The sequence below is a fragment of the Acomys minous genome, assembly GCF_964271855.1.
Source record: "Acomys minous genome assembly, chromosome: 4".
NCBI lineage: Eukaryota > Metazoa > Chordata > Mammalia > Rodentia > Muridae > Acomys > Acomys minous.
In genome coordinates, this window is record NC_140486.1 from 26,582,888 (window position 1) to 26,603,155 (window position 20,268).

General features: G+C 47.3%; 2 protein-coding genes across 6 annotated transcripts in view; one reads left to right on the forward strand and one right to left on the reverse strand.

Annotated features, from left to right (window-relative positions):
- PPARGC1B (PPARG coactivator 1 beta) overlaps positions 1-16,244 on the forward strand; it is a 112,379-nt gene extending 96,135 nt beyond the window's left edge. For all 4 annotated transcript variants that reach the window (XM_084779394.1, XM_084779395.1, XM_084779397.1 and 1 more), the window contains 4 exons: positions 2,273-2,348; positions 4,494-4,615; positions 7,963-8,117; positions 8,950-16,244. In XM_084779394.1, coding sequence (XP_084635520.1) covers positions 2,273-2,348; positions 4,494-4,615; positions 7,963-8,117; positions 8,950-9,050 — 454 coding nt within the window. In that variant the 3' untranslated portion in view covers positions 9,051-16,244. The remainder of the gene's footprint in view (positions 1-2,272; positions 2,349-4,493; positions 4,616-7,962; positions 8,118-8,949) is intronic.
- A 1,569-nt stretch (positions 16,245-17,813) lies between these two features.
- Positions 17,814-20,268, reverse strand: part of PDE6A (phosphodiesterase 6A) — a gene marked incomplete at its 5' end in the record, with an annotated part of 65,708 nt that continues 63,253 nt past the window's right edge. For both annotated transcript variants that reach the window (XM_084779099.1, XM_084779098.1), the window contains one exon: positions 17,814-18,662. In XM_084779099.1, coding sequence (XP_084635225.1) covers positions 18,586-18,662 — 77 coding nt within the window. In that variant the 3' untranslated portion in view covers positions 17,814-18,585. The remainder of the gene's footprint in view (positions 18,663-20,268) is intronic.

The following is a 20,268-nucleotide window of genomic DNA, read 5'->3' on the forward strand; positions in this document are numbered from 1 at the left end:
CAGGGCAGAGGTTCAAGGTAGGAACATGGAGGCAGATTTGGAGGAGAACAGTTTCTACTTTCTCTCATCACAGCAGGTAATGGGACCAGCTTTGTCCTGGAGTGGCTCTGGAAAGATTTGGGAGTTTCCCAGCCCTGTGCTTGAGGTTGCTTGGGTGGCCACTAGATGGCACTCTTCAGCCTAGAGCAGAGCCTAGTGTCATCTCCGTAACTTGGGAAGGTGCAGCTGCGGGGTCAGGGGTATGCTGAGCATCTGAATCTGTGGGTGTGGATAATTTGCATTTCTAAGAAGTTCCCAAAGCATTCTGAGATGAGAGCTCAGATCTTATAAAATACCTTTTCTTGACAGAGTCGGTTTTTTTGCTTTTATTTTTAATGTATGAGTGCTCTATCTGCATGTGCACCTACGTGCCAGAAGAGGGCATCAGATTCCAGTATAGATGGTTGTGAGCCACCATATGGTTGCTGGGAATTGAACTCACGGCCTCTGGAAGAGCAGACAGTGCTTTTAGCCACCGACCCATCTTTACATGCACACATCTCTACCAGCTGTTCTTAGCTCTTCAAAGACCCCAAGAAAGCAAAGGCCCCTTTGCTCATCAAACTGTACATACCTACACATAAATTTTAGGGGGTTCATGAATGCCCCCCGTGAACCAATGTGAAGAAGTGCTAAGTTATCGGTTGCTACAAATGACTTGCCCTGGGGTTTCACTAAGAAGCCATCAGCTCAGCTGTCTCGCAGAACTCCCAAGGTTTGCTTTCTGGTTCTTCTATCCTTTTTCAGCAGTTTGCCAGTGAGACATCTCCCTCTGCAAAGGTCTGTTTCTAATGCCATTGAATTTTTGCAGTGTTGAACCCATCCCCCAGGGCCAGCACTAGAGTCCCTGGGTGCTTCCTTTCCCACCTGGCCCATGGATTTGAACACAGTCCCCAAAAGTTGAGACCAGACCTTCTCAGAGATGATAGAGTCCCTGTTTTCTCTTCTCAGAGATAAGCGCAGTGTAGGCCTGGCCATTTCTGTTCACTGGACAGAGCGCCTTGGTTATCCCAGTTCCTGCTCAACTATCCACAAAGCTATGTATCTGACAGGCCTGGAAAACCATCCCTCAGCCTTCTCCAGACCTGTCAGACAAGTAATGCGCTGAGGCCCCCTGAACAACGCCAGCCCATCTCCGTGACTTTCCGTCTCAGCAATCCAGAAGGGAAGGCCCCGCCTACTCTGGTCACTGAATGATGATGCTTGACTTGATAGCACTTGCAAGTCAGAGAGTCACATCGCCTTCTGGTCTCCTGTTTGGGCATCGTGGATGCAGTTGGAGGACATGTCTTTCTTGTTTTGTTGTTGTTTTTCCAAGACAGGGTTTCTCTGTATAGCCTTGGCTGTCTCGGAACTCACTCTGTAAACCAGGCTGGCCTCGAACTTGGAGATCTGCCTGCCTCTGCCTCCTGAGAGCTGGGATTAAAGGCGTGTCTCACCAATCCCTGGGCACATGTGTTTCTTATCTTTTTTCTTTTTCTTTTTTCTTTTTCTTTCTTTTTTTTTTAATTATTTATTTATTTATTTATTTTGTAGATGATGCTGGAGAAGGTAAAATGGGGAGGGGGAGCAGGTGTGTACTGAGCAGAACCTGTCTAAGCATTTAAATTTTATTTACTTCTCACAAATGGTCAAGATGGAGAAGTAAGTCGAGCGGGTTGGTAGACGAAGCCGAGGTCACCCTCCATAGGGAGGCAGGAGGACTAGGGCTTGATTAAGTTCAGGCTGTGTGGCCCAAAAGCTCATGTTCTTTTAAGCTGTATTTTTTTTTTTAAAGACTCCTATGGGGAAGGGTAGACCCTGGGTGGGGATGCAGCCCTTCGAGGACAAGAGCAGATGATGAACTCTACAGTGGACGTGGCTGTTCTGAGGTGGCCTATGACCCAGCGGCAGTTTTGGAGTACCCCTGACCCCAGACCTAGCTTCTCCTGCTTCTAGTTTGAGGCAAATCCTAGCTGGAACCTGAGCCTTGCACTTTCTTTTGGAAAATGGGAATATATATATAAGACTTCCTGGGACTCTTTTCACCCGATCAGTAAGGCAAGGAGGTAAAGGGGCTTTCTACCCCTAACAGCAGAGAAAGGTGGGGCCTGGAATTAGTACAAGGTGGCTCCCAGGGGTCTCAGCCTGGGGGCCAGCGGAAGACACCTGACCAGTGTTCAGTCCCGCACAGTCAGGCCTGGGTTTCTGCAAGAGAGAGACTGAGCACTGTGCCTTGCTTGTTCACTAACAGACGTGAGAGCAGAGGGCCCTGTTCAGATGGAACCCCAAGCATCCGACATGCCAGGAAGCGGCGGGAAAAGGCCATCGTAAGTGATCTGGGGTCCCTGGGGCAAGCCAAGGGCATCAGAAAATGCTAAGCACCCCCCAGCCTTCAGCCCCCGCTTGGGGGATAAGGGACTTCAGCCTGCATGTAGGACCGGACTATGTCTTATTTGACAGTAATAAGAGTAACCAAAAACCATTAAGGTAGCACCATGCAAAGCCCAACACTTGACTGGCAGTGCTGTGCAGTGGGTAGCCACTTAGGACTCAGCCTTGGGCACTCTAAAAGACTCAAAACAGAAGAAGATGGGACTTGAGCAGAGACAGGCTCGGCTGGCAAGGTCACAAGGTCTTCTGTGTGACCTTGGGCAGGTTTTTTTCTGAAGCTTCCTAACTTCCCTGAGCCTCAGTTTATCGACCTGTACATAGTAGAGCTGGGCCTTGTGCTTCATAAGGGGCCCCCAACAAGCCTGTTCCATCCCTTTCCACTCACCTTGAGGAGCCTCCCAGAGTCTGTCCCTAAACCCTGGGGTTGTCCACAAAGGAGTCCCTGGGAGCCTTCAGTGTGCATGAGCCAGCCACTGATGTCATAGCCCTAGAAAGGAGCATAACAAAAACAAAACCAAACTAACAAAAACAAAAAACAAAAAACAAAAAACACAGAAGGACAAATAGCCTCACTAGTTGCCATGCCCTTGGAGGTGGGCATGTGGGTGGAGCACACAAACCCCAGAGGTGCACAGCCCTGTGCAACGGGTACTTAAAACTACAGGTAAAGCTAGGCATAGTGACACATGCCTTTAATCCCAGCACTTAGGAGGCAGAGGCAGGTGGCTCTTTGTCAGTTCTAAGCCAGCCAGGGCTACTTAGTGAGACTCTTACCTCAAACAAAACAAAACCACAGATGAACATAGTCTTCTTGGGTTAGGTGGTTTGACAAACCTGGCATAGGTCCTAGGCTTCAGGCGACAGTGATATAAAGACCCCTCTATTCCTGTGGTTGAGACAGAAAGGAGAGAAAGACAACAGAGTCGTAACAGAGGAAAATCAATGGGATTGAGAATTGATATAGTGGTGCATGCCTTTAATCCCAGCACTCGGGAGGCAGAGGCAGACAGATAGCTGTGAATTTGAGGCCAGCCTGATCTACAAAACGAGACCAAGACAGCCAAGGCTAACACAGAGAGACTCTGTCTCAAAAAAAAAAAAAAGAGTTGATATAAATTCCTTGAGATCAATTGATTAGAATTTGGAACACTGGGGTAATATATTTACATTGGCAACTTATGTGGGGTTTCCATAAGGAGCCTGGGGATAAAGGAATAATTCAAAGTACGCAGAGTCTAAGAACAGGGGTTGGGGCAGAAATTCAGGAAGTTACCAGGAGTCTGGGAGGAGGGGCTTTCTCTATGGACCTGGATGGATCTTGGAGTGGCAAAGCAGACTCCCATGACCATGTATGAGGGTCCTGTTGTGGAGCCTGGCTCCGGGGTCTCTTTCCTGCTATCTTGGCGAGCAGGCTGTGTGGAGAGTTTCTGGCTGTGCCTGTGCCTAGAGAAAGTCTGTCTGGGCCACACACTGTCTCAACCCAGTATAACACAGGTATCCAGGCAACAGCCTCATGTACATCAAATCACCCATCTCAAAAGAGAGGCAGGAGGTCGCAGCCCGGCCTCCCCGATCCTTTCCTCTGCCTGTCTTATCTGGATGCCCACTAGCATCGAGCATAGGGCTGAACTCTCCTGAGGGTGACCTGTGGGCACAGTGTCTGTGCCATGTCTTCCGCCATCTCTCTCCGGTAAACTCAAAGATAAAATGGTGGCTCCCCTGACTCTAACGCCCGTCTCATCATCTTTCCCTTCCAGTGTACTCTGACCCCAACAAACCACCAGGTCCCCAGTATGTCCTCAGCAGCTTGCGGGCTCAAAACAGTGCTGAGCAGAACACGGCTGCCTGATGGTGCATCTCCTGTCTGCCCAGTCTCTGCTCAGTCCGTCCATGCAGGTCTTCCCCCTGGGGCTGCTTCTCCTGTACTCAATGGTCCCTGCTCCAACATGGACAGCTCCTTTGGTACAGAGGCTGTCATGCTCCTCTCTCTGACTCCAGCGACGCTGCTGCTCAGCCAGGGCTACACAGAGACTCCGTGAGAGTGATAATGGGGGTCCCTCTCTGTCCCCCTTCGTGAGCAGGGTGAAGGCCGGGTGGTATACATTCGAAATCTCCCCAGTGACATGAGCTCTCGGGAACTAAAGAAGCGCTTCGAGGTGTTTGGCGAGATAGTAGAGTGCCAGGTGCTGACGAGAAGTAAGAGGTGAGCCGGGCCCAGCCATTACCAATAGGGTGGGGTAGGGAGCTGGGAGGGACACAGGCAGGAGAAGGACCAAACCCTGCCGACATGTGACCCAGCACCCAGTTTCCATGGTTTCTCTCATCTAAATGTTTGACACTACTAAAACCCAGCCACTCTTATTCTTTCTGTCACTCTCCTTTCTGGGTAATCTCAGGCAAGTTAACAGGGAAGAGCTGAAGCCCATGTGTGCTTCAAGGCCTTTGTTCCAACCACCATGCAGGCCAAGGAGTAAGTACCGTTTGACAGCTTGACGGTGCACTTGCTTAGGGACCTCGCTGCAGCCCTAGACGAGCAGGTTTTTATCTGTAAGGGAATTTGCAAAGAGCCAGGTTGCTTATGAATGTTCAATTTCGACGCCGTAGCTCTGTTGATTTGAAAGCATTTCCAAATTATCTGCTGTCATACCTGCAGTGTAAGTTATTAGGACTTAAAAATTCCAATCCAACAGAAATACTCGTAATAGAAGGCTTTAGCCAGAAAGCCGTCTCCTGTGTAACTGTCATTCCAGACCTCGTAATCCACTCAGATGTTGCTCTGGTTTGCTTCCGGTTGCTATAATAAACCCCGTGACTAAAAGTGACCTAGAGAAGGGAGGGTTTATCTCAGCTTAATGCTTAGTCCTTCCATGAAGGGAAGGCAGGGCAGGAACTCAAGGCAGGCACCGAAGCAGAGGCTTTCTTATACAATCCTGGACCATCAGTCAGCCTAGGGGTGGCTCCACCCACAATGGGCTGCACCCTCCTTATTCAATCATTGATCAAGAAAATGCCCCACAGGCGCTCCTACAGGCAGGCCAATGGGAAGGAGGCAGTTCCTCGGTCGGTCGAGGATCCCTCCCTCTTCCTGCATGACTCTAACTTGTATCAAGTTGACAAAAATAAATAAATAAAAATAAAATAAAATAAAGACAACCAGTACAGCTACTATTAAAATTAAAAAAAAAAAAAGTTCTGGTAAGGATGTGGGGAAAAATAATGGAACCCAAGTGAGATAACAGTAGAATGTAACATAATGTCACTAATATGCAAAACAATATGCATAGAACTACTGTGTAATCTGTTCTATTATAACGTATAGAATATATTCGAATGATATAGTCAAAAGTGTAATACATACTTTTGTATATAGTGATATAGCCGAAAGAATTGCAAACAGGATTACAAAGAGACACTGGTCACCTATATTCACGGCTCATGACAGCAGGGAGGTGAGAGGAATCCAAATGCAGTGTGTATGTATAATGGAGTATTATGCAGTCCTTAAAAAGAAGCAATATATGATTCACACAAATGAATGTATGTGACTATCCATTAAAGACAGTATGCCAAGGCAGTGGGCTAGTGACAACAGGTATATATGCTCACACTTATGCCATGTACCTAATAGAAACAGAAAGTGAACTGGTTGTTGCTGGAGGCCCAGGAATAAAAATGGAGATACCATCTAATGGATATAGGTTTGCTTTTTTAGAAGATGGAATATTTTCTGCACATCACAGCAGGTATGACAGTACACACCTGCAATCCCAGCATGTGGGAACTGGAAGCATAAGGACTGAGGGTTTGAGGACAGCTTAGGTTACAGAGCAAGCTCAGGCCTAGCCTGGGCTACATAGTTGCGTCTATCTCAGAAAAGCAAAACAAAGTAAACATTTTTTCTAGAGACTTATTATACAACCGTATCGATCTACTTAACACTACTCAGCTATACAGTTGAAAATGGTAGCTTTTGCTAGGCATGGGTGGTGCAGGCCAGCACTCGGGGAGGCAGAGGCAGGTGGAGCTCTGTGAGTTTCAGGCCAGCCTGGTCTACAAAGCATCTCCAGGTCAGCCAAGGCTACACAGAGAAACTCTGTCTCAAAAACCAAAAAAAAAAAAAAAAAGGTAACTTTTATGTTATGTACTTTCACCACAATTCTTTGACTCACTACACACATGGAAGTTTTCAAATTTTTATGCAGCCGTCATGATTTCGTGCAAACATGGAAAAAGGAAGTCTCCAAAGGAAAGGTTCAATTTGCGAGGATTATGAAAGTGATCGGCCTCCTTAAAGGGAGTTCTTGGGCAGACAACTGTTTTCATTCATGGAGGCACTGGCTTCAAGCTTGGCCCTGACTGAGACAAGCATCAGTGTGCATGATCCCCATAATGCTTAGTGATCCACTCCTGTTGTTGGCCTATCCTGAGTCGTAGGAATTCAAGGATTCTTTGCTTCTTGGTAGAGCTTAACTCTCCGAGCAGAGCTGGCTGGAGGTCTTCCTCACCCTGAATCCTTCCTGAGCAGGCTTGCTTGTCGGCTGCTTCTGGAACTCTGACTTACCTGTTAGCAGCTTAGAGAGCCCTAGGAAGCAGAGGTCTTTCTCACTGCTCCAGCAGAGCTCTGTCTATGCCTCTGGGGTCTAGCTTTCGGTGGTAGGTTCATCCTTGAACAAGTCTCCATGTCCAGGGAAGTACTGCCATGTGACTTGATGCTTCCTGCAGAGGTAGGGAGTGGATGCTGTACAGACAGACTGGCAGGTGCCATGCATGCTAGCTAAGATGAGTCTGAAACACCAGCAGGATTAGGTAAAGCAAAGGGCAAGCTGGCAGCCAAGGGAATTGGGCTGTCTTTGAAGAATCTTGAACAGTGGTTCTCAACCTGTCAGTTGAGACCTCTTGGGCTCGAATGGCCCTTTCACAGGGGTCACATATTAGATACCCTGCATGTTATATTTAATTATGATTTATAACAGTAGCAAAATTACAGTGATGAAGTAGCAACAAAAATAATCTTATGGTTGGGGGGGGAGGTCACTGAAATATGAGAACTGTATTAAAAGGTTGCAGCATTAGGAGGGTTGAGATCCACTGGTCTAACGGATGGCAAGTGGGACGGATGGAGAGGAGGCACAGCAGGACCAGGGGAGTGGTGAGGGACACAAGGACATGTTGAGAGCATTCGCTTCATGACCAGGGGGTCATGTCAGAGTCCCTGCTGAGCCACATGCCATCGGGTAAAACCCTGGACTCTACAGAGCCTGCTTTTCCTGAGCTGGGGGGTAGGTAGGGGCGGACATGACAACACTCCCTCACAGGCTCATCTGACTACCACACAATGCATGATGCCCACCAGCTGCCAGACATCCAGCAGTTCAGCCGCTCCTGCTGTCATCCCATGGCAGAGGTTGGCCTGTCAAATGTCATTATCCCTCGTTGAAGACAAGGGGGCTTGCGGCGCGGTTTTCTGCCCCTCATCCTGTGATGTGTGCTCTTACAACAGCCACCAGGCTGGCCTAGAACATCCTCCTTTATTTTTGCCTCTCTCTGCAGAGGTGAGAAGCATGGCTTCATCACCTTCCGGTGTTCAGAGCACGCTGCCCTGTCTGTGAGGAACGGCACCACCCTGAGGAAGCGCAACGAGCCGTCCTTCCACCTGAGCTATGGAGGGCTCCGGCACTTCCGCTGGCCCAGATACACTGACTACGGTAAGAGAGCAAAGCCTAACTGTGTTGTAGTGCGTCCCAAGCATGAGGAACTGTGATTTCCTTTTAATGACATCTAGACTGAAGGCCCCTCTGGACATGGCCCCATGTCAACCCCTGTCCACTGTTACTCCACAGCTGCTTTGTCTGTGGCTGGCGTCTTGCTTTTCTTTTGGCCTCTGGTCCTGTGAATGGCTCTAACTACACAGTCACCTTCCTGTTCTCACAGGAAGGTGCAGTTTGTGCTCAGTCACTCAGAAGCACTGTGGCTGTCCTGCTCATCTCACGGTGACCCTTGAGCAGGCAGCAGCTCTGCCGTTAGTAGAGGGCAGTGTGACCACACTGTCACCGTGCCCTTGCCACCTGTGTACAAGCTGGTGGGAGACCAATAAATATGACATAGAAAAAAATTGTTTGTAGAGGGGAGCCCATGGTAGCCTTTGTGATACAGGTAGCCCACCATGAGACGCAGTTTCCCCATGTGTGGTGAGAGAGATTCGTTAGCATTCTTTTCTGTAACTGACTAGTAACAGGTGGTACTAGCTGGTGGGAGGGTGTTGGGGAAAGTCCATTTCTAAGATGTTGGCTGGACACAAGCTGTTGTAGGGCGATCTGTTCTGGAACCCATTGCTCTACAACAGAACCACCTCCGAAGCCATGAGATCATATCAACACAGAAGAAAATGGTCACAGAAGGATGGCAGTCGATGCTGTGGTGGTTGCCACTCTGCACTGTGACACCCTGGCCATCCCAGTTCCATGAGGCCCACCCTCAGTGGCAGATTTGCTGGTTGGGACTGTTTCTCACCACCTTTACCTCTCGCTGACCCCACAGATCCCACATCCGAAGAGGCCCTTCCCTCATCTGGGAAAAGCAAGTACGAAGCCATGGATTTTGACAGCTTACTGAAAGAGGCCCAGCAGAGCCTGCATTGATATCAGCCTTAACCTTCGAGGAACACCTCAATACCTCAGACAAGGCCCTTCCAATATGTTTACGTTTTCAAAGAAATAAGTCTATGAGAAGGAGAGCGAGCCAATGAACGAGCATGAGAGAACACATGTGAGAGAGAGAGCGCGCGAGAGAGACTTGAATCTGCTGTCGTTTCCTTTAAAAAAAAAAATCAATGTTTACATTGAACAAAGCTGCTTCTGTCCCGTGAGTTTCCATGGTGTTGATGTTCCACTGCCACATTAGTGTCCTCGCTTCCAGCGGATCGTCCTGGGTGCACCTCAAGGTGCTGTCAGTCATCCTCTGCCCCTCCCACCCGACTGACTTTCCTTCTGTAGATGTGAGCTGTGTTCACCATAACATCTTCTGTCTGTAGCGTGTGATGATGAAGTTGTTACTTGTGAATAGAATCAGGATTAGAAACTCATTTTTAACTGAAGAAGAAGAAGGAAAAAAAAGTATATCCTTAAAACAAATGTATTTATGGCTCAGATACACTGTGCCTGGGATTATCGTATTGCTTCCTTGATTGTTTAACTATGCACTGTCACGAGGTGTTTGCTACTGAGCTGCACTGCTCCTCTGGCCATGTAGTAGTGGAGGGCGGCCCACTAGGTCCCCAGGAAAGAGTGGCTTGCAGTCACAAGTATGAAGAAGAGAGAGGCATCCTGGCATCTCCTCCCAAGCCCTGGTGTCTTTTCTTTTGAGTGCGCTCCACTCAAATTGTACTGAGAGTCCCTTTTGCTTGTCTGACTCGCACTGGGAGAGTGCCTGTCTTTAGTGCTCAGAGCCGTGAGTGCCTATAAGGAAGATGGAGGAAGCTGTGATAGACCATTCCACAGGGAAAGGATGATGCCCTGAGAGATGAAATGTCTTGCCCAAGGTCCCATTGCGAGGGAGCAGGCAGAGCAGTGACCCACGCCATGCCTCCTGACTCCTGGCCCACGCCTGCTGCAGTAGTTAGCATAAAGATGCAAAAGCCAGTGGCTAAAAGAGCGGGATTAGCTAAATTGAGCAATAGGCTAGAAGCCTAATAGCTCATTTGAGAATTAGGCCAACAGTTGACTCACCAGCATTAAGGCAAATTCAAGCTTCAGCACAGGCTAAGGTGCCCCTCTGTTCTGATCCTCATTGTCCTATGACTTACCCTACCTGCAGGTACCCCTCAAGGCTCTGAGACACCTGCAAGTGGTGCACAGACTTCACCTAGGAGCAGCCATTTTGGGCAGGGAGGGCAACCGGCAGCCCACCCTACCACCTGTTGTCCCCAGCACTCCCCTCCTCTGTAAAGTTATAGGTGCGGAGTGAGGGGGTTGTCCAGGTTGGGGAGTGGACGAGGCATTCCCAAGGAGCATTCACAATGGGCTCCATCCAAATCCTACTGTCAAAGCCATACCCAGTGTGACATTCTCTGAGTCCCCAGGGGCTGTTTGTGAGGGAGAACCAGAATATTCATTCTAATGCTTCCTGTAGATCAGTTCCTCCTCGGTCTTGTGACATTTTCTCTTTCTCCTCCCCCGCCCCTCCCCTTGCCCCAATGTTCTGCCAAATAAGAAAGTTTGAAAGTAAATGACTCATTAAACTAACCAGGCTGAATTAGTCAGATGCTAACGCCAGGCTTATTCCTTTGAGAACTGGTGGTTAATTTTTTTTTTCAACGATTATCAAATACCTCAGTAGAGAAAGTAAGCCATGAGCTTGTGCTTGCTGTCCACAGATAAGGCCGGAGGATACTGGCTTTATCTGAACTAGAGAAACAGAGTATCCATGTGTCAAATCCGGTGACTTCCCTAAACCCCAGTTTCCTTTTCTGCGAAATGGACTGAGGAGCCCAATTAGATAGCAGAAGTCTTAGCTGCTCAGGCGGGGTCTAGTCACATCCTTGCCAATGCAGACATTGATCATAACACTAATATTTTTGAGACTGGTTGTACTTTAGAATCCTTAATACAGAGTTCTGGGCAGGCATTACTAATTGGCCCGTGTTTCATTTATTTGACATCCTGGTTTAATCTTTGGAAGACTACTATTATAGAGCTGTATGCCGGCTGGAGGTTTTTGCCGGCCCACCCCCCAGGGATCCCTGGGGGAGGGGGATGCCCTGGAAGCCATTACTTGGCAGAAGACTCCCAATATTATCACAAAACACAATAGTCTAGAGAGGGGAGGGGTGGAATTCCAAGTAGGAGCATAACTGAAGGTGTGGCTTCTAAGGCTAGATCCAAAAAGAGACTTTTCTTCACAGCACAGATCCAGTCACTCTGAAGTCCTTTATAGTTGGTCATTGCCTAGCAGATGGTAGGCACGGATATGGAATGGAACAGTTGCTTCCACTCAAACCTGGCCTCTGATCAGAGGGGAAATCGGTACTTGCTGAAATCTTCTGATGAGAAAGGGACTAGGTTTAATCTGGAGAGCCATTTGAATTCTGACCCCACCATGAACTACTTTTGTGGCTTTTTGAGTCTCTTCTTCCTGGGACTGGGAGTGTAGGTGTTGTCTAGGGAGCCCTAGGCTTTTACTCGTTGCTTTGGCAGTTACATTGAGTCAGATGTTGGCTTCTGAGGTAAAGGACAAATTCTTAATAAACATGAAGTCTTTTTCTTCCCAGCCAGGGTTAACTGGAACTGGCCAGTCATTTCACTCTCTGGCACTCAAAGTCACTTCGATGTTGACTCTTGAGCAGAGGTGAGCCCTGAGCCCAGCACTGGGGCCTGATGTACCTGAGGTCACTGGTGGGAGCTGATGCCCACCAAGGGTTTTGAGCATTCTCCACTTACCCTCCCATAAAAATGGGCTACCAGCTCTGCAAATGACCAATCCTGCAGAGGCCCTCTCTCTGGAAGATTCATTCGGTGCTGCATATAATTTACCAAGGAGACTGTCAGGCCCCTCCAAGACCAGGAGTCCAGCTCGGTCTCTGTCCCATCCAATCAAGGAGCAACCCAGAGGGAGCAGCTGCTATTGGCAACCATCTCGTTGTAGCTGTCCTAATGTGTCTCAATGATGTTTACGTGTGATTGCCATGTGGCTTCCTGTAGACTTTGTCGACAGCTGCCCAAGGAGGGCAGGCTCCGTGTCATCTCTGTGCTGTGCTGGTATTTTTTTTTCTAGAAATGTCCAAGCCAACCGCTAAGTGGAATTCTTCCATCTCCTTCCTCAGTCAGTACCAGGCTGAATCAGAGTCCGCTCTCTCAGGGGACTCTGTTACCGAAGGAAAATGCATCAAATAGGTGAAGAATACGAGTGGGTGGAGTGCAGCTAAGGTCCCTACTCCCCATCCCCCTGACATACATTGTGGCCCCAACTAGAAAAATGCCTTGAGTCCCCATTCTGTGCCTGTGTCTGTCTGCTGATCTTTTAGAATCTGGTGAACAGCAAAGCCTCCAGTGGGAGGAGTGCTCCGAGCCAGCTACAAAGAGTAGGCCCTCCAGTCCTAATGTGGGAAGACATACAGTAAGATGTCATTTGTGACCCAAAGCCTTTGCAGGTCAGCCTTTTGGGGAAGATGTGATATGCCTGCCCTGACCACTGTGGTAAGTGGTAAGTGGAGAGAAAGGGCAGGTGTCCCATTCTTTCTGCATGGCCAGCTCTATTCAGGGTCTGTTCCAGTCCCTGAGTTGAGGTCGCCTCCCAGCTGACACTTCTGCTGCAGAGGCAAAGTACCTCTCTGTGAACTAGAGTCGCCCTTAGAGGGTGCGTTGATGTGATTCCCTGAGGTCAAAAGTATTTTTCTTAATGTTTGGTCTTCAGTTGTTGTGACCAGCCTGAGAAAGCCATATCCCGGTGTCACGTGTGACCGTGGAAAGGGGTCGGGTGTGTAAAATAGTATATTGAGTGAACCTGTTGATTTCGTTAGCCAAAGAAAAGGGATCCCTTCGCACTTCTCCCTGGGGTCGAAGGAAACTAACTAGTACTTATGTGCAATATGTTGACACTGCTCTCCAAATCCCTGAGGGTTTTGCACACAGATAAGCAAATCAACCAGGGTTGTTTGAAGAAGCTGAGGATACAGGGTAAGTGCAGGGGGAGCCTAGGATAGAAACTTCTATGCACAGAGATGGCCTTGGCCTAGAACACATGGGAGTGTGGGCGGGGTGCCCCTGACTAGCTTCCGGGACACCCGGAAGTAGCTAGGCAGACACTTTGCACTTGGATGAAAGCACTTTGAGAAACCTGACACTTGAGCCTCGCTCCACATTCTCCTCTGGCAAATACGTGTATCCTATTTCTGTGTGAGGTGCTGTCCTAAAGGCTGGGTTGGGGGTGGGTAAGGGAGTTAGTGTGAGAAAGAAACGAGGCATCTTTCAAGGCAGTAGCCACAAGAGAGAGCCTGCAGATAGCCAGCCCTTGGTTGCCTTCTTTGCTAGAAGCCCAAGAAACAGAATGATGGGTTTATATCTTGGTACCCACTATTGTAAAAACTAAAAAAACAAAAACAAAAACAAAAACAACTCAACAACAAAAACAGCCTAGCCAATCGCAATGCTTTGTGGAGCAATCATTTTGCTACAAGTTTCTTACTTGCTGTGTGACCTTAGGCCCCTGTTCCCTGAGCTAACAAATGAGCCTGTTCAGTGATGACAGCATTCTTGTCCTGAGTTCCACTCTCAGGCTAGTTCAGAGTTGGGGGGGGGGGACACTTTCTGCAAGGTCAGCAACCTCCATGGAGGATGAGATCCACATAGTCCTAGCTGAGATGCCTTCTATGAAGAGGCTAGCTCCCCAGGACAGATCCAAGCCATAGTTTCTTGTGGGGTGGTAAGGAATTAACCCTTGTTGGACTCGTTGACAACTTCCAGTCTCACATTAGCCTTGTCATCATCCCCACCGATCAGCTTTTAATCTGAATGTTGTGACCACTTGGCCGTCGCTTGCTCGCTCGCTCGCTCGCTCGCTTGCAGACAATTCTAGCAATACACTTCTTTTCCCCAAATTGCTCAACTTAGACAGTTTTCATACACCGCTTTCAAATGATTGTAAAATACACGGGGCAGCAGGAGGCATGGATCACACTGCATATATTTAGGGCAGCTTTTGTTTTTTTGAATCTTTAATGGTATAGCAGCAGTGACCAAGCCTTTGGGATTTGGGGAAACAGATATTTCACAAAGCCATTTCGTCGGAATGCCTTGCACATCGGAAGGAGTATGGACATCCAAGTGCCCAGACTAAGGGGCTTGCAACATATGATTTCTAGGTGGTCAGTCTCTACAACATCTCCTCCAAAAGGTATTCATGTGGCTACAACCCTGCTGGGCCATTTTTTATTTTATTTTTATTTTATTTTGTCATAGGATTCTCCAAGGAAGCCTTACCAAGCGTCCTTTCTCCCTTTCCTGGCCTTGGGTAGTGTCCTTGTGGAGGGGATTGGTTAGCACTTGCCTTATCAATGTATGGTCACCAATCTAGTGGCCAAAGACTGGTGTCCACCAGCGACCAAGATGGAAGGCAAAATAAGTTCCTCTGGTCAGCCAGCGTGCTGGCCAACATGAACTCGGCAGCAGCGAAGTGCAGTGACACTTCGTTATCTTACGTGTTTGGTACCAACTCAGAAAAATCAGCAGCTAGCTGGCTGCTTGTGCAGTCCAGGAAATGCACTAGTCATCCTGTGGTAGAGGAGATAGGGTTGAACCCTGCGCCCAGGTGTCCAGAGGGGTCTACTGTAACTGCAATACTGGCAGCCTAGCTGCCAACCTTGTTAAGTGAACCTCTGCTAGGTGGCCCACATGGTACCTTTGGGACAAGTGAAGAAGTTGCATATGAGGATGAGGAGAGGGGGCCCTGGCCATGACCTTTGATATGGTCCACTGAATAGCCAAACAGGTGTTTTGTTTTTAAAAAAATTTTTTTTTGGTTGTTGTTGGTTTTGTTTTGTTTTGTTTTTGTATTTTGTATTATAAAATCTTGTCAGATGTTTTTGTGTTAGGAATAATAAGTCATAAACTATTCCCACCTTGGCTTCTGAAGGAGTGTCCTGATTCCAACTGAAACAGGTTGGAAAGTCTCAAGGGGAGCATGGTCTGGGGAGTGCATGGGGCGGGGCTCCAGGTGGTTGCTGGGGAAGATGACAATCCGGAAGTCCAACCTAGCGCAGGGGATTCCAGAGAGTCACACCGGCCTCCTGTGGCCTGTTCGCACTAGCCTGAAGCTCACGCTTTTGCTAGAAGCAGCTGCTGAGGTTGGAACCGAGACTACCCAGCTCCCCAACCCCTATGTTTCAAGAGACACTGTCTGTAGCTAGCCTTAATTGACTGGGCAAGGCGGTTTCTGTACCCCCTTCTAACAGTTTCAAATCTTGGACTCCAAGCCCTTTTCTCTTAGTGTGACCATGCAGCCTAGAGAATCTTGAGCAATAGGGAGCCAGGGATTTCCCTGGTTCTGTGACAGGGTCAAACCAGGGAATGGCTAAACTTGAGAAGTTTTGTCATACCCAGGGTACTACTGTAGGGGGCATTACGTGTTAGGGAGCTCAATAAGGTAACTATAGCCTGGGATGCGTGAGTATAAGGCTGTGTTTGTAGGTGTGGGTGTGAGTGTGCGTGCAAGAATGTGTGTGTGTGTGTGTGTATTACATTGATGCATTTCTTGAGAAAGGTGCAAGAATTTCACCTATACAGAGGGACACATCTGCTTTATTATTTATAATAGAAGCTAAATTTTAATTTTTTAAAGGACACTGCTAATGATTGAAAAATCGAGTTTTTAGTTTTGCTATTTTTTTTTAATTGGTAGAAGATTTTTATATATTTTTTCCATTTCGTTGGGTTGTGTCCTTATTTATATAAATACTTTATCTGTGAAGGGCAAGGAAGAAGCCTTCTTTGCTCTTAATTATCGTGGTTGTCATTGTCCCTATTTTATTTCTGGTGTGATTTATCTGTCTTCTAAATGAGAAACTGTTTTCCTGTATTTGTACATTGTCAGATTCTATAGTTTCGTAGATAATTTAACCAAATTGCTCTATGTATTATTATTATTCTGTGAGTATAAAGTTCTATTTTAACGTCTGTAAACACTTCAGAACTGGCTTCTTTTCTCAGCTCCTGCTGGGGAGCTATTGTTTACATCACAAAAAAACTGTAGAATCTCTATGCTCATGTACTGTAAATAGTGACGTGATCTGCTTATAAATAAACTGAACAAATACACTATGGAAATTAAAAAATACCACCCAAGCCCTGCTCAGAGGTGTCTTTCTTTCTTGGTCTTGTGAACTCATTGTGTGTGTGTGTGTGTGTGTGTGTGTGTGTGTGTGTGTGTGTGTGTATTGTGGGAGGGACACTCTGTTTACTAAGTGAGGGAGACAGTTCAGATCCAGTCTTGCCTCAGAAAAATTCTTGGCCAATGTATGTATGGTTTAGTTATTCACCCAGTGCAGGGAATTAAACACAAGGTCTTGTGCGTGAGTACTTTTTGATTTTCATCTTGAGATGAGTCTCACTAAGTTGTCCAATCTTGATCAGAACTCACTGTGTAACTCAAGTTGGTCTCAGACTTGCAGTCCTCCTCCCTCAACCTCATAACTACACGTCTAGTTATACACAACCTCTGTGCTGGGCCCCAACCACAACCTCATCAAATATAGTGACAAAAGCCAGGTCCGGCAGAGTGGACCCTGTGTGTGCTAGGGCACGTTCTCTTTCAGTAAAGTTGTATCTAGCCTTCTTGCCACTTAACCACTAACGGTAGTGTGCTTAGGGACATGCCTTTGCTTGGAAAAACGGTGTCCTCAGTGTCACTTATAACAGCTGAAAACCCACCTTGCTCTCACACAGCCTGAACAGAAGGGTAGGGCATGTGCTTTGGAGGCACAGCCAGATCTACAATAAAAGTCACAGGATGTGTGGGCCACACGCAGTGTTCTCTGATCTTGGACATCTTCTGGAAGAAAGCCAGGGAACTGGGCTGTGACTTGGCCCCGCCTCCTCCTCTCTGGCCTTCCAGTTTCCTGCTTTATTTAAAGAGGGCATTATAGTAGTAGGCACGAGGTCCACAAGCAGTTTGAGGGGGAACTCGGCACTTCCCTCTCCTTGGGGCAACTGCTTTAATATCAACTTCGGCATAACTGGCCCCTGGTTTGGGAGGAAGACATGTCTAAAAGAGATAGCCACTTACGGGAGGCAGGTGGGTGTTGCGCACCACCCCAGGGTGCTGGGCAGTGGGGACCCTGTCTTTGCAGCAAGTCACTGGCAAAGGAAAAAGAAACAAGGGCTTACAGGTTACAAGAGCCACGTCAGCATCAGCTGGGCTTGCACAAAGTGTGGACACGGACGCTGATTAGCAAGGCACCACTCTGAGCCTTAAATTTGGCTTTGTTGCTGCCAAGCATGGCAGCACAGGCCTTTAAACCCAGCACTCCAGAGGCAGAGGCAGGAGGATCTCAGTGAGTTCAAGGCCGGCCTGGTCTACAGAGTTTCAGGACACCCAGAGCTACACAGAGAAACCCTGTCTCGAAAAAACAAAACAAAAATTTGGCTTTGTCTATTAGAGCTTTTTTTAAAAAGTTCAGGATGAGAACCGATAAAGTTTAAATTTAAGCAGGTATAAGAGATATTTTTGTTGTTATTTTTGGTTTTATGTTTTACTTTGCTTATTTATTTACTGTTGGTTTTTCAAAACAGGGTTTTTCCATATAGCCCTAGCTGTCCTGGAACTCTATCTGTAGACCAGGCTGGCCTTGCATGCACCACCACATAAGATATGTCATCTCTAAAGATGTTCCTTCCCATAACGACGCATACCTCCTCTAAAGCCCATAGCGGAGTGATGTGGTATGTGTGGCAATTACCTGTAACTATTTCAGCTGAGTCATGAGTGGTAGAAGAGATTGAGAGTTCAAAGCAAGCCTGGGCTACATGGTAAGATCCAGAAAGGAAGGAAGGAAGGAAGAAATAAAGGAGAAAAGGAAGAGGGGGAAAATTTGAAAAAGAATGCGACCATACATAAAACAAACATGACCAAAGCTTGATGTTCAAACCTGAGGGTAAGTTTATGGCTATTTAATGTATAATTCTCTACTTTTTAAAATTAGCAAACACTTTCATATCAAAACCCAAAATTATAAGAACTTATATAAGAATTATAAGCATTAAAGGAACAAAAAAAATAATTAAGTCAGTACATGAAGTCTAGAATATTGGGCTAACCTCAAGAGATATTTTAAGATTAAAAGCAATCTCTAAGCCCTGCATGGTGGTGCACACCTTTAACCCAACACTCAGGAGGCAGAGGCAGGTGGCTTTCTGTGAGCTTGAGGCCAGCCTGGTCTACATAGAGAGTTCCAGGACAGCCAGGGCTGCATAGTGAGTTCCTTGCCTAAAAATAAAAATAAACAATGTCTAAAACCATTAAAATAAACAATGTCTAAAACCATTTGATGATATAGATGCCTGCTGTGTTTTCAAGCAGCTCTCAACTTCTGATTCATTAACTGTCTAAGAAGATACGTGGCTTTCCATTGGCCTGGATGACCTCTTTCTTCCTGAGCGCCGTGCCTCCTGCCAGCTGTGCCCTGGGCTACTGGATGCAACAGGACTTGGATGCAGGTGCACCCCCTGGGTTGGGGTTCCCTCCTGGCTGGTTCCCGGATGCAGCTGTGAAGGACAGGAAAGTACACAACAGGTTACAGGAGGCTGCTGCAGACTTGCCTTTGAACTGTTTGGACCAAGCTCAAAGCTTGGCATGTGCAGAGAGCCGACCTGGGGGTCAGGAGAAGCAGGGGACCCAGAAGTGCTTCCCTACCTGAGAAGCAGTGCAGGGGGACAAATGGCAACCAAAGCCCATGAGACATGAGAAGCTGTGGGGACAGACAAGGGACAAAGAACTCCCAGGGGGCAGGCTACCATTTAGCTTCAGCCACTATCCTTCAGTGTACTGGTGTGGCCAGATCTAGAACTTTTAACAAGAAAAGCTGAAAAATCCGTTTTTGTTTTTAAATCTGGAGTATCCCAACTTTAAAATGTGGACAGCAAATTCACAATTTAAGGGAAAGCTCCTGGGCATAGCCCTTGCTTAGTACTCACTAGGCCGAGGTTCAATTCCCAGTACTGCTTTTTTTTTTTTTTTTTTGAGACAGAGTTTCTTTGTGTAGCCTTGGCTATCTTGGAACTCACTCTGTAAACCAGGTTGGCCTTGAACTCATGGAGTTCTGCCTGCCTCTGCCTCCCAAATGTTGGGATTAAAGGCATGCACCACCACTGCCTGGCTTGTACTGTTTTTTAAAAATGACTTCTTTATTTTATTTGTGTTGGTGTTTTGCCTGCGTGTATGTCTGTGAGAGGGTGTTGGATCCACTGGAACTGGAGTTACAGACAGTTGTGAGCTGTCATGTGGGTGCCAGGAATTGAACTCAAGACCTCTGGAAGAGAAGCCAGTGCTCTTAACGGTTGAGCCATCTCTCCAGCCCCTGGCCTATACTATTTTTAAAAAGGAAAACTGCTACGTCCCATGTTTACACAAACCTGCTTCTTTTCCCAAAGACAGTTTACGCCTTTGTCTTTCTGTCTGTCTCTCCCTCTCTCTAGTTGTGTTTATTAGTTGAGGGGGGCACACTTGCCACAGCACATGTGGAGGTCAGAAGACCCCTTTCAGGAATCAGTTTTCCCCTTTCACCTCCTGAAGCAAGGTCCCTTGTCTCTGCTGCACTGTGTAACGCCCATCCTGCTCCAGAAATGCTGAGGTTGCTGAAACATGACACTCTCTCTGGAGTTTAGTGGGTTCTGGGAATAGACTCAGGTTATCAGATTTGCACAGCAAGTGTTTTTATGAGCTGAGCCATCTTGCTAGCCTCCCCTTTTGTTATTGCATTTTGTTTGTTTGTTTGTTTGTTTGTTTGTTTGTTTTGTCTTAAAAGAAGGCTGGCCTTAAACTCAAAGTAATCTTCCTATCTTGTCTCCTGAGTGCCAGGATTACAACCATGTGTCCCTATGTTCAACTCCACACAACCCCCCTCCTCGTGTATGTATGAGTGTGGGGGATGCACATTCATGTGTATGAGTTCAGATGTGTACACATGTAGAAGAAGGTCAAATGACAACCTCAGATGTCAGCCCTCGCCATATTTGAATAAGGGTCTCTTGTTCATGTAGTGTATTTGAGGCTAGCTGGCCTGTGATTCCCCACCTCTCTCTCTATCTGTCTCTCTGTCTGTCTCTGTCTCTGTCTCTGTCTGTCTGTCTGTCTGTCTGTCTGTCTGTCTGT